A 14,727-nucleotide genomic window follows, 5' to 3' on the forward strand; every position below is an offset into this window, starting at 1 on the left:
ACTGCCACTGTAAAGTTCGTGGCACAATGATGGAGCAACTATAAAGAGTTGCGAAGATATGAGCTGCCAAAAAAGACACAGTCCCTGAAAAATTTTGTGGGATAGTGTGGCAGCTCTCCTGAGGTACATGTGGGTGAGCCAAGAGGGTCGCCCAGATCTCCTCTGCTACATAGCCAAAAACAGTTAGAAGGGTCATATACTAAACATTATCAATAACAATAACAATAAGGCACAGATGTAGTATGTCATTGTAAATTAGAATAACATATTAAACCAGGATGTAAGGAAAAAGGATAATAATAATGAGAATAATATCTGCGTTTGGACGTGGTATGCGTCCGGATCAGGTAAGGACCATATCAAAGTTCTGTTAGTCAGGTGGGGAGAGCTTCCATGTCTTCAGATGTCTCCGGGTAAGTAAGACTGCGGAGAGGACCTCTGGATCTGTCATTCATGTGGCAGATCTTTCTTGGTGGCGATGTCGGTGAGAGAGAAAGATCTTGTTGTAAGTTAGGTGGATGAGGAAGGCGGAGGCCTAGTTGCTTAAGGAACATGGGTGCATCATCTAGGTCTGAGACTGAGAAGCGCGCACCATTCCTGCTGACCATTAGACGGAAAGGGAATCCCCATTGGTATTGGATCTTAGCATCCCTCAAAAGTTGGGTGATTGGTCTGAAAGCTCTTCTCTTGGTCAGGGTAATAAGAGAGAGGTCATTATATATAGAAAGTTCGTCGCCTTTAAAGGAGATTGTGGATGTGTTACGGATGGCTCTTAGGAGTGCCTCCTTAGCTTCATAGTAATGCAGCCTGATTATAACATCTTTAGGGCGCTGTGCCGTGGGTCTCCTCTCACCTAATGAGCGGTGGGCTCTATCCATCCTCCACATTTCATCAGGAAGGTCAGGAACTACTGATTTGTATAGCTCTAGGAGGTGTGGGAGAAGTTTATCAGAAGTCACAGACATGGACATACCTTTAATGCGGATATTTTGCCGCCTCTCTCTGTTCTCAAAGTCCTCCTGAGAAGATCTTATTGCCCTAAGGTCAGATTGGATTAAGCGCTGTTCATCTTCCATATCCTGTTGTTTAAGAGACATAGCGTCCATTTTCACCTCCAGAGAGGTGGTGCGGTCTGCCAGTGTAATTATATCCCCCTTAAGGTCCCTCACCGCTGTAAGTATTACTTGTTGGAGCGATTCCTGGAGGGCTCTATAGTGTCTCTCCAAAGCTATTTCCAGCGTTGCTGAGGTAAGTGGGGTGAGGTCTGGAGAAGCAGAGCTTTCCTCTGTTATGTGGAAGGTTTGCTGTGGGGCTTGCTGCGGAGGATAGGAGGGATGTGCTGCTGAATCCGGAGCGCGGTCGGCGCCATCTTGAGAAGGCGGAGGGTGGACAAAACGGTCCATGGAGCCGGCTTGTGGGGGAGCTTTAGGGTTATTTTTTCCGGCCATCTGTGCCTGTGGGTGTCCGGGAGCTAGACCCGTAGTGGCCGCGTTTCTAGAGCGGAGTGGTGGCTGAGTGCGGCCTGTAGTAGCAGAGGCGTGGGCTGGAGCTCGGAGCATAAAGCGGCCATCTTGGAATCGCCGCGCATGCGCCTGTAGCATGTATTATTTTAAAGTTATAATGGTCTAAAACTGAGAAATAATGAATTATATCCATTTTTTTTCTTAAAGAGGATCTGTAACGTCAAAAGATCCCCTGGGGGGTACTCACCTTGGGTGGGGAAAGCCTCCAGATCCTAATGAGGCTTCCCACGCCGTCCTCCGTCCCTCAGGGGTCTTGCTGCAGCCCTCCGAGAAAGATGACGTCAATATTTCCCTTCCTGGCTCCTGTGCAGGCGCTCTGACGGCTGTCGGCTACGAAGTAGGCGGAAATACCCGATCGCCGTCGGGTCTGCTCTACTGCGCAGGCGCAAGTGTCCTGCGCCTGCGCAGTAGAGCGGACCCGACTGAGATCGGGTATTTTCGTGTAGTTCGGAACCGAGAGCAGCCACAACGCCCCCGCTGGAGCCTGCAAAGGTAAATATTGAACTGACAGTCGGGTCTGTCGCCGGCTGTTCGGAGGGCTGCAGCGAGACCCCCGTGGGACAGAGGATGGCGTGGGAAGCCTCATTAGGATCCCGAGGATTCCCCCACCCGAGGTGAGTACCCCCCAGGGGATCTTTTTGATGTTACAGAGTCTCTTTAATATTCCTGTGAAAATGCATTTAGAAAAAAATAATTCTTAGCAAAATGTAATGCCCTTAAAAAAATGTTATTTTGACAAAAATCTGAATCTTAAGGGTTTAAAGGGACACTTAAGACTAAAAAAAATAAGTTTTACTCACCTGGGGCTTCTACCAGCCGCCTGCAGCTGTCCCGTGCCCACCCAGTCTCTCTCGGATCCTCCTGTCCCCGCCGACAGCTACTTCCGTTTTTGGTTCCTGTCCGCAATAGCAGTATAGAGGGCTCTATTGTGGCCAGGAATGCAAAGAATCACTAGGGTTCCCAGGCCTGTCGGGCCTGTCGGCGAAAACAGGAGTTGCTGCCGGCGGGGACAGGAGGATCTGAGCGAGACTGTGTGGGCACTGGACAGCTACAGGGGGCTGGTAGAAGCCCCAGGTGAGTAAAACTCATTTTTTAGCCCTAAGTGACCCTTTAAGGTGTACATTAATGGTAGAATATTTTTCTTAGCTGTGATTAGATTTATGATCGAATTGTACAGAACACCATACAGTATAAAGTAAATAGTTGTTAAACTATTCTATATTCACTTGGAATACAGAACTTTGTTAATCAGAATGTTGAATTTTACGATCGTATCTAAGTATCTGAAGCGAGAAAGTGCCCTAATCGATGGCAATAATCAAACAATTACCTTCCGATTACTTACGTTTCCGCATATCTGATCTAATGATCGCATCTGAGTAAAATATTGTTCTGTTAGCCTGGTTGTACCAGTAGAGCTAAAGAAAATTATTTATACAGATTTGAATATCTCATGTAGTTTTGCAGGTGAAGGTTCTAAGAGATTTGTCATTGTAATGTGGTGTAACAGCTCCCTCTTTAGGAAAAGATGAAGCAGTGGAAGTTAGAAACAATATTGTACTGAATGTTTAAGTGGACCTGAACTCTTGCACAGGACTAAAGAAATACATAGAGAAATGCACCCTGTATGTATTTAGAGAGTTTAGCCTGTTTAATTCCCCCCTCATTTGTGTCTAATCACAAGCTGTAATTTGATCTCCCTCGCGTGTCACATGACTGCCTTTGACAGAGATGGCAGATAAGGCCATTTGAAAGCACAGGAAGTTAATAATATGACTGCTTCCATGAAAGTAGGAAGTAGAAACAGTGCAGATTCATTACAGGATTTGTATCAGCTGTAACAAAGAAATGTTTTTTTGTTTAAAGGTTATTATGCTGTTGCTTATCTTTTAGAGCAGAGAGGGTGTTCTGAGTTCAGGTCCGCTTTAAGGGATATGGAGATATGTAAAAGCAAGTTAGAAAAGCTCTGTGTTTAGAGGTCAGAAGCAGTATGCCGCCTCTGGCCGCCAACCTCACTCCCCCTCCTCGCTCAGTTGTGGGGCTATTGCTATGCGCCTGCCTTAACTTTCTTAGCGTTAAGGACGAGCCTGGCTCATCCCCCCCCCCAAAAAAAAATAGATGGAATTATTAAGGACGAGTCAGGCTTGTCCGGTAATAATTACTATTACTCACCTGCGGCGTCCCTGGCATGCAGGATCCCTCGCCGGCACCGTGCAGCTTTCCTGCTAGCATATTCCCCTCTTCTCTGCGTCGACCCCCAGTGGCAATCTCCTATTCTGCTTCCTTCATCTGCTTCCCTCCTCCCGGTGATCAAGTCCCCTGGTGTGTGCCTCTGATAAAACTGTGTGCGCCTTTTGGTGTTGGGCACACGCAGCTTCATCACTTCAGGTGGCAAATTTTAATTTTCTGTATTGGATTCAATACAAACATCTGTATTGGATCCAATATAAAAAATTCTAAGAGTGAAAAAAAAAAAAAAGCTATGGGCAGCACTACTGCCTATAGCAGCAAATAAAGTAGAAAAAAACCTAAAAAACATTTTTTTTTTAAAATCTATGTTTGTTGTGCCCGTGTATTTTCTGCTTTAAACAATCATGTCCCCAGGGATGCTTAGCCCAGGCTGTTTAGCTATGTGGAGTTCTCCTCCCAGAGCATTCTGGGAGACCGGGTATATTTTGTATTTCAGAAACAAACATTCCGCACAGCTGCCTGCACCTGACAGGACTAAAAATGTTTCCACCTGTGATAAGTTTCAGAATGTAAATCAGGGTGACGAAAGATTTTTACATGGCAAACACTGACTAAATAATGTGCAAACGAATATTGTACAAAAATAAACAGTATTATTACATACCTCCCAACTTTTTGAGATGAGAAAGAGTGACACGCCCATGCCACACCCCTGCCACACCCCTGATCACGCCCCATCACAACCCTAGTCATGCATACCATAAAGATTTCATAAGAAAAATATGTTGCTTTATAATTCAAACCACACTGTTCCTTTCTATGCTGGTTCATGTTCCTTCATATTAACATTTTAAAATTGGTAATATATCAATGTAAAGGATGTAAATGAAGTTTTGAGTAAATCAAAGACATTTTTTTTGTAGAGAAATATATATAATTACATAATAAGAGGGACAAAGTGCTGAAAGACGGCTAAAATAAGAGGGGGCAAAATCATTTATGCATTGTTTCATATATTTATAAGTGCACTTATTCTCAAATTTTAACTGAGTCACACCAATTTTAACAGAACTTTAATTCAAATTTTAATTTCACCTGAGTTGATATGTGTTTGACAAAAATACATAATACAGACATTTGCATTGCAGTCTTCAGTACACACAACATTAAATAGCTTGCTGATTGTGAAAGTCACTTGTATAAAAAATAGGAACTCTTGGCTGTGGTTCTCTTGTTGAGAGTCCATACAACGAAGAGGTCAGAGGTAGGCATCATTGTCATATCCCATCATGGCACTCACTGATGGGATCTCTACAGTATTCTTCTCTGCTCTACTGTCTGGCATATGTTTATATCGCTCTCCGCGGTGCTGGGCTAGTGCTGGTCCCCAGTTATCAGCAGGTCTGCACACCTTTAGAAAGAAAAGATATATACAGGGAGTTAAAGCCAAAGCATACGTCCAAACAGATATGTGTAGTTCATTCTGCATGAAAAAAGGAAGGATTACAGCATCTTCTAGGTTTTCATTGCTGTCTGTGCACCAGATATGGAGATTTCTGCTTGCTTCCTGTTCTCGGTGACTATGGGCCTGATGTAGTAAACTCCCTATGCACGTTACCTGGGCCAACACATGCATTGCTAAGATAACGCGCATTACCATAGCAACATGAATTACTGAGGTAGCACGCGTGGCACTAAAGATCAATGGCCAGTGCTCCATCTGCCCTAGTGATGGTAAAATTGCTGTGCACTCCCTGCATCAGGCCCCATGTCACTGGGACAGACACTGGTGACAGTGCACACAGTAGGGAAATAGGCAAGATGGTTTTGACTACTAACTACAACTAATAAAAATGATGTCCTAACCAAAGTAAAATAAACCATTTTACTTACAATTAAACTAATAAAATTGTAACAGCGTTTCTAATCCTTCCCTACTAAATCCAATTATTAATTTAAAAAAAAAAAAAAAAAAAAAAAACTTGTGATGCTGTACAGCCTGACTATTGTATTTATTTAGTTTAAAGCTGCTATGTATTTATTTATTTAAGTATTGACATATTACTTAGCGCTGTACAGAGTATATTGTCTTGTAACTAACCTTCAGAGGGGCACACAATCGGCAGATACCCATGGATTTCCTGCATGCATGTTGTTACATAATACTGCATGTATTTCTTATGGTAGTCCTTTGCATTCACAGCCAGTTAGCAAATGGTAATCAAGCCAGCTCAGGATTGAATGATTACCATTCAGCTGTGTGGAAATTTGCATACTTGCATCCATTGGCTGATGCCAGTTTAAAAGTCTGCCTCCCATTTTAGACCCCACCCGTCATAGCGGTCAGTACACTGATCTGCTGGGCACCTTTACACTCTGTTATAGATCTGTTATTGTAGTTCTATGTGACCTTATTATTTGTCCTTTAGCTAGTTTCTTGATAAATATATATACAGACTTGCTAATATATATTTATCCGTTAGTTGAGCCGTTTGTAATTTTTCCTGTATTATTGTTTATTGCCTTGTTCCCTTGCCTGATGGATGTTCGCTAAATCCGTGGTGGGTCAGTGAAGTCCACTATCCTGATAGCTTGGATTCTGCCATCGCCACGTTGGTGACTGGTGGTATTCCTGCTACTCTAGTTTCTGGGAACATAACTATAGGCTGCAGTTGCTATTAGTTATGTTCTATTCTGTAGTCTTGCCTGGGTGGATGCTTGCTGGTGACTGTTGTTAGCCTGCTTGCTCTGCTTCTGTGGACGTGACTGTGAGCTGCGGTTGCTACTAGTTACGCTCCAATCTATAGTCCTGTCTTGTACCTGTCTGAATGCTTGCTATCGCTAAGGCAGCGGAAAATCGCACTGCGCTGCCATTGTGTTTAATTTGTAGCGATATCGGAAGCCCAGAGCTGCAATTGCTCTGGGCAGCCTGTGTAGCATCTTCCATTGGCCAGCTGCTCAGCCTTGTTGCGCTAGGTGATAAGAAAGTATGGCCCCCCAGCATCACATTATGACGGGCCACACACAAACACACATGGAGGAGGGCTCTGACACAGTGTATTATGGTTCTTTGTTTTTTAAAATATTTTAAAAGCTTGGTCCTAAAACAGCAAACACATTTTTGCATGAATGTTTGTCAAACCCAGACTTCCAAGCTACACCTGTCTCTACCTGGGCTGATCAGATAGTTTGCACTCTGTTCAAGGGCAAGCTTTTTGATTGGGCAGTTGATGTTTTGAATCACACTACTCTGAGAGAAAAGCCTTTAGAATTCATAGCTTTTGTGAGCCATAACTGGTTAAGAATATCTCCATTACTGTAACAATCCCTGGAGAAGCAGCGGCGGGCAGTCTGGATGCCTCCGCAGCTGCTTCGGTTCGACTGTCAGGCAGGTCTACCTTCCCTCTGGCGTCTAGCACGCCGAGGATGGGACTCTCAGTGGCTCACAGAGTAGCTTTGTCGCGCGCGCGCGCGCACATAGTTGTGATTATTTATGCGGGAATGAGGCGCGTCAGCTGACCAGCTGGTCGGCTGACGTCAGCCGAGACTTTCGGCGTCTCCGATTGGCTGATGAGCGGAGGCGTGGCCGAAGGGTCTCGTCTGCTTCTTAAGCGGCGTGGTTTCACTTGCAAAGTGTCTGCTGTTGTGAATGCTACGTGTTAGCACTCAGACCCTTAGATCCGGTGTGCTTTGATCCGGGAGGAAACCGGGAATTTCACACAGACTAGGATTATTATTGTTATTTGATATTTATTGCTTGATACCTGTGTATGACTCTGGCTCTCTCTTCTGACTTCCCTTTCACTGAACGCCTTTGTACTATAGCCATCTGATCCTGTTGCTAACTCTGCCTGTATTACCTTGATCCTCTTGCCTGACGATTCTGTACTGTATCTTCCTGTCTGTTGCCAAACCGATCTGTCTGACTACTCTACTCACCAGTGAGCCCTTGTCACTGGTGAGGTTATTACTATTAGTGCCCACCAGCTCCTCTGGTGAGGACTTCTGTTTTGATAGTCTCCACCAACACCTCTGGTGAGAATTATTACATTGTTATCATACACCAGCTCCTCTGGTGAGAACTATTGCATTTGTTATCATTCACCAGCTTCTCTGGTAATAGCTCCTGCACTGATAAGTGCTCACCAGCTCCTCTGGTGAGGCTTACTTTACTGATAGTACTCACCAGCTCCTCTGGTGAGCTATCTGCATTACTGTTGCACCAAGCACGTTACACCTGTTACACCTTTTGTATTTGTTGTCACGGTAACTTCTGATATACCAGCATTATAGGTGATTCTGCAGATCACCTAATAATCAGAATTCTGCCTTTTGCTGACACAAATCGTTACAATTACCATATTCTCTTAATGAACTCCTGATTGCTAGTCAATCAGATGTCTCTTCAGCAGCATTTAAAAGCAATCTGAATGCAGCAAAGTCTAAAGTCTTGCATAAAACTAAACGTAAACATTTCAGAAAATGTTCACAACCAGCAGTGTCGTCCATAGCAACTGCGCATCAGACCCATAGTCAGACTCTGTCATTAGCAGATAATGAAATTCAATTTTCATTCATGGGAGTCAAATGGACCTATGCAACTATCAATGAACTTTGCTTGCTAGCCAGGGAGAATAAAGATTTTTGTTTAAAAGAATTGTCTGAATATTCTTATGAGGAAATATTACAGAATATTGAGCAAATCAAATTGTTTGTGCAGCAAGGAAAATGTGCATATTCTGCAGTTCAACACTTGTTACAAGTCCTGGAGATTCTTAAGAATAGGAAATACCCAAGTAATGATCCAGTTAATCGAGTTGATTCTCTGTCAGGAGTAAACCAAGCCAAGTCCACTCCAGCTACCTTCCTGCAGACTGGTCCAACTGTAAATTATGCCCAGAATAATTGTTTAGTTCCTGACAAGAATGAATGGGATCCTCCGTTTGAAAAATGGGAAATTGAAGCTTTGATTTACGAATTGGAGAATGATCGAAAATATTTCTATGAATTTTACACTGCTAAGAGTAACATAATTTTGCAAGCATGCATTGAGTCTGCTTTTTCTTTGATTGAAATGAATCTGTGTGTGCATGACTTTGTGATTCCGTAAATTGATGCATGGAATGAGATCTTGAATGATCGCTCTGGGAGTCAGTGTGAGCAACACTCAGTAACCAATGTCAATTTGTTCTCTCCGTTGCCCCTAGCAACGACATCACCTGCTAGCCTTGCTCCGGATGCACGCCTTGCTTCTCTAACCCGTTATAATGGTGGCAATAAGTCTTTTTTGAATTTCTTGCAGCATTGCAAAATTTGGAATTCATGTTCTTTCTTCAGATCAGCTACAACATTTCAGCAGTCCAGCTTTATTATCTTATACCTGCTTGATAGCAAGATGAGAACGTGGGCTGAGGAAGTTGCTGATGAAAACGAGGAGGTTTTTGATGACCCGCTGGAATTTGTTAAATTGATCGCAAAACGTTTTGTGAAAAAATACAAATTCCTACTGATTTGTTTTCAGCATCCTGCAAACCATATGATCCAGCAGACACCAATAGATGCACTACATCAGTTTCTGAGTCTCAGCAATCATGTTTAGTAACCTTAGAACCCCAGAATCTGAATTTTCCAACTTCACAGTTGAAGAACTGTGGTTCAGATTTGCAAACTCTGTGTTCTGATACTTCTGTTTCCACACCTTGCTCTAGTTTCGCGAATGGTTCAGAGCATCTGTTAGGTGAACCTGAAATCACAGAATCATTGCCTTATCCAGAAAATGTTCCAGTAAATTCGCCCTGTACCATGAATTACTCAGTAGTTCTGTCCAATAAAGCTCAGGTCACAGAATCATTATGCTGTCCAGCAGGTGCTTCCATGGTTCTGCCCTGCAATATGGACTGTTCAGTGATCCTGCCCAGTGAAGCTGAGGTTGCAAAGTCTTATGCTTTACCCAGTACTTTGGATGCTTTAAGATCCCTAGCAGAGGACTCAGAGGCTCTGCTTACTTCAGTTGGTGTTGCATTAATATTCACCTGTTTAGCAGCTGCCTTAGAATTACAGTCCACTCTAGTAAAACTTGATGAATCGCTGTCCAGTAAATCAGAAGCCATTGAGGCATTGTCCTCGTCAGCAAATGTTTTAGATACCTTACCCTGTACACAGTCCTGTTTAGTGAGTGTCCCGCGGTGGGTCAGTGAAGTCCACTATCCTGATAGCTTAGATTCTGCTATTGCCACATTGGTGACTGGTGGTATTCCTGCTACTCTAGTTTCTGGGATCATAACTATAGGCTGCAGTTGCTATTAGTTACGTTCTATTCTGTTGTCTTGCCTGGGTGGATGCTTGCTGGTGACTGTTGTTAGCCTGCTTACTCTGCTTCTGTGGACGTGACTGTGAGCTGCAGTTGCTACTAGTTACGCTCCAATCTATAGTCCTGTCTTGTACCTGTCTGAATGCTTGCTATCGCTAAGGCAGCGCAACATCGCACTGCGCTGCCATTGTGTTTAATTTGTAGCGATATCAGAAGCCCAGAGCAGCAGTAGCTCTGGGCAGCCTGTGTAGCCTCCTCCATTGACCAGCTGCTTAGCATTGTTGCGCTGGGTGGTCAGAAAGTATGGCCCCCCAGCATCACAAAGACTTTATTGAAAAATCCACAATTAATAGTGACATGTTTTGTAGGCAATTACCCCACTTTGTCAGGCAGTTTAGGGAGCAACTGTTCTGCACTCAGAAGTGCCTTACTTGCTAAGAGTACAGCAAAGTTGCTCCCTACACTGCCTGAGGAAGTGGGCCAATTGCCTGTGAAATGCATCACAATTAATTTTGGGGTTTTCAATAAAATCCTTGTCTGTCCACAACAGTCGGTATATAAGAGGTCAGCACTCCTCACTGATTTCAGAAGTACAGTGAAAAAAAGTGTGAGTAAAGCTGTTTCTCACCACTGCTGCAGCATCCTGCATCGACTATGCTTCAAGGGTGCTCAGTCAGTCGATTACGAGAAGGTAGAAACCAAATGACTGTACTTGTGGACAAGAAAAAGCAGACACGTGTACCTTCCATATGCGCGAAGCTTTAATTTCCATTCAATGCGGCATAGAAACATAACATGGATCGCCACTGATGTTTGCCAAGTGGATGCATTCAGTGCAGCTATGTGAGTGGAGCTGGGTAGCGGGCACAAAAGTGCGGCATGCAGGGCCGATTCTAGACTTTCAGCTGCCTGAGGCAAACTTGTGAAGATGCCCCCCCCAATTAGAATGATCACACAGCACCCGACAATTTGCACCGCACTTTATAGCTGCGGCAAACTCCCAAAAACACCCTCAGTATAGGAAAGTAGTCAGGTGCTGCTAGTATTGGTAGCCAGGTACAGTTGCCCCCAGTATAGGTTGGCCAGGCACTCTCTTCACTTCCTGTTCCTGCCTGGTGCTGTCCCCAGACTTCTGCCGCCTGGGCAAGTTGCCATACTTGGCATCATGGGCGGACTGGGCCTGGTGGCATGTATGCATGGCCATGGAGGGAGATGGAAGGTGCACGTCTCTCCTTTTTCTTGTCTACAAGTAAAATCCTTGTCTGAATTGAGACATTTTGAGTCTTCAGTGGGAGGTAAGTCCACCACCTCCTCTTATTTTAAACTGTTTTTAGTTATATTTCTGTCTGCAGTTGCTCTTCCATGGTTGGGGAATACAGGGAGTGCAGAATTATTAGGCAAATGAGTATTTTGACCACATCATCCTCTTTATGCATGCTGTCTTACTCCAAGCTGTATAGGCTCGAAAGCCAATTACCAATTAAGCATATTAGGTGATGTGCATCTCTGTAATGAGAAGGGGTGTGGTCTAATGACATCAACACCCTATATCAGGTGTGCATAATTATTAGGCAACTTCCTTTCCTTTGGCAAAATGGGTCAAAAGAAGGACTTGACAGGCTCAGAAAAGTCAAAAATAGTGAGATATCTTGCAGAGGGATGCAGCACTCTTAAAATTGCAAAGCTTCTGAAGCGTGATCATCGAACAATCAAGCGTTTCATTCAAAATAGTCAACAGGGTCGCAAGAAGCGTGTGGAAAAACCAAGGAACAAAATAACTGCCCATGAACTGAGAAAAGTCAAGCATGCCACTTGCCACCAGTTTGCCAATATTTCAGAGCTGCAACATCACTGGAGTGCCCAAAAGCACAAGGTGTGCAATACTCAGAGACATGGCCAAGGTAAGAAAGGCAGAAAGACGACCACCACTGAACAAGACACACAAGCTGAAACGTCAAGACTGGGCCAAGAAATATCTCAAGACTGATTTTTCTAAGGTTTTATGGACTGATGAAATGAGAGTGAGTGTTGACGGGCCAGATGGATGGGCCCGTGGCTGGATTTGTAAAGGGCAGAGAGCTCCAGTCCGACTCAGACGCCAGCAAGGTGGAGGTGGAGTACTGGTTTGGGCTGGTATCATCAAAGATGAGCTTGTGGGGCCTTTCGGGTTGAGGATGGAGTCAAGCTCAACTCCCAGTCCTACTGCCAGTTTCTGGAAGACACCTTCTTCAAGCAGTGGTACAGGAAGAAGTCTGCATCCTTCAAGAAAAACATGATTTTCATGCAGGACAATGCTCCACCACACGCGTCCAAGTACTCCACAGCGTGGCTGGCAAGAAAGGGTATAAAAGAAGAAAAACTAATGACATGGCCTCCTTGTTCACCTGATCTGAACCCCATTGAGAACCTGTGGTCCATCATAAAATGTGAGATTTATAAGGAGGGAAAACAGTACACCTCTCTGAACAGTGTCTGGGAGGCTGTGGTTGCTGCTGCACGCAATGTTGATGGTGAACAGATCAAAACACTGACAGAATCCATGGATGGCAGGCTTTTGAGTGTCCTTGCAAAGAAAGGTGGCTATATTGGTCACTGATTTGTTTTTGTTTTGTTTTTGAATGTCAGAAATGTATATTTGTGAATGTTGAGATGTTATATTGGTTTTACTGGTAAAAATAAATAATTGAAATGGGTATATATTTGTTTTTTGTTAAGTTGCCTAATAATTATGCACAGTAATAGTCACCTGCACACACAGATATCCCCCTAAAATAGCTAAAACTAAAAACAAACTAAAAACTACTTTCAAAAATATTCAGCTTTGATATTAATGAGTTTTTTGGGTTCATCGAGAAAATGGTTGTTGTTCAATAATAAAATTATTCCTTAAAAATACAACTTGCCTAATAATTCTGCACTCCCTGTACAATGTGCAATGTTCCCCAGCTATTAGTGTGAATGTAACAGAGGTGCATTATATTTGGCTTCAAATAGATGTGCAAGATCTTATTTTTCCTGTCCTGCTAAGGCAGATATGTCCCAGTGCTAAACGACTTACTTTTTTGATGTTTCCCTTGGCTTTAATAACTTTTATAACAGCTACGATAGGAATCCATATAAGGCAAAATATGATCATACACCAGCCCAGCGCTGTCCCCCACTCAGGATATTTGACGGAGCCATATGAGGGAGATTCAAAAGTAATGAGCGACCACAACAGAATAGCCTGCAAAAATAAACAAGAAATCCTATGTGAACAATTTAGCATGTGGCACACAGGATTCAATTCATGAAAAGCATAAGGCAGTTTCACACTGGCATTTTCAAGCCAAACGGATCCGGTAAAGCGGGCAGTGAGGGAGGATTCACTTACCCAGTCTTCCGTCTTCCTGCAATTGCATCCCTGGTTGCATCACGTGACTACCATGCTTTCTCTTCCAACCCGGAAGGAGGAACCATGGTAGTCACTTAATGCGATGTGGGACGCAACAGGAAGACAGAATCTTGGGTAAGTAGAGAAGTGGTAAAAGGCAGCACCCAACCATCCAGTTGGTTGTTGTCCCTCTGCCTCCAGGAACAGCAAGTAGACACTCCAAGAGAAGAGACCCAGCACCGTCTTCAAATGAGAGGGCTTGTCGGCTTGAGAAAGAGAGGAGGTTCCTCTCGAAACGCCAGACAGACTTGCCCTTTTTATGTCTTTGATGCTTTAAATAATAAAGAGCTTGAAATACATTTGAAGACGGTGCCAAATCTCTTCTCTTGGAGTGGGAATCCTGGGTAAGAAACCTTCCCTCACCCGGCCGCCTACACTTGCGTCCCCGCAGACCCCCACCCCAAGTGGAGCGTCCCCACATCCCCCCAGACCAACACCCTCAGACTGACACCCCCAGTGCAGTGTCCTCACATCCCCCCCCCCCCCCCCCAAGGATTTTGCCCCTTGGCGGTCCGTTTTTTCACTAGTGCGAAGAAACGTTCCTTTCTCTAATTGCCCCCAAAGCAGGGCTTCAGCTTCCGTTTCTCAAAAATAGGTGCTGCAGCGGAACGGATCCGTTCAGACGTACGCATGTGTACGGTTCCATGGGTTAACATTGGATCTGTTTGCATCCGTTCTTTTTGTACAGTATCTATTCCGTTCTGATCTGGGAATGGACCGTTTTCTAATGCAGGTGTAAAATGGGCCTAAGTCATTGCATACTAAGGCACTACACAATGCTTCCCATAGCAATACTTTGACGGGGACCTGGGTTCTTGACGCACTTGAAACATCATTCCTAATTTTTTTTCCTCATGGATTGTCATGGATACTTGTGCTTAAAGTGTTTACACTAACCCATTTAGCTACCCCCTCTCTTTTACAGTGTACTGTATCAGTACAAAATGTAGTAATATCACATAATAGATGCATCACAGATGCAAAACCTCCAAAGGAGCTATATTGTATAGTAGGTCTGTGACTGCCACTGGAGGAAATACCAGTGCCTCTCCTGTCTTAAGCCCCATCTACACCATCCAATTTTTATTGCCCGATTTGATTCAATTCAATTCATTGATTCGATTCAATCCGACATGTCCAATTGGGATTCGATTCGATTCAATTTGCCATTGTTTTGCAATGGCAAATTGAATCAAATTGAATCCCGATTGGACATGTCGGATTGAATCAAATCAATGAATCAAATTGAATTGAATCGGACAAAAAATTGT

At 43.8% G+C, this 14,727-nt stretch overlaps 1 protein-coding gene across 1 annotated transcript in view; it reads right to left on the minus strand.

Moving 5' to 3' along the window:
* Window positions 1–4,785: 4,785 nt before the first annotated feature.
* LOC137528275 (sodium- and chloride-dependent neutral and basic amino acid transporter B(0+)-like) overlaps window positions 4,786–14,727 on the minus strand; it is a 102,757-nt gene continuing 92,815 nt past the window's right edge. The window contains exons 13-14 of the mRNA XM_068249568.1: window positions 13,082–13,249; window positions 4,786–5,124 (exon numbers count right to left, since the gene is read on the minus strand). Coding sequence (XP_068105669.1) covers window positions 4,972–5,124; window positions 13,082–13,249 — 321 coding nt within the window. The 3' untranslated portion in view covers window positions 4,786–4,971. The remainder of the gene's footprint in view (window positions 5,125–13,081; window positions 13,250–14,727) is intronic.

The sequence above is a fragment of the Hyperolius riggenbachi genome, chromosome 8 (genome assembly GCF_040937935.1).
Source record: "Hyperolius riggenbachi isolate aHypRig1 chromosome 8, aHypRig1.pri, whole genome shotgun sequence".
Classification (NCBI taxonomy): domain Eukaryota; kingdom Metazoa; phylum Chordata; class Amphibia; order Anura; family Hyperoliidae; genus Hyperolius; species Hyperolius riggenbachi.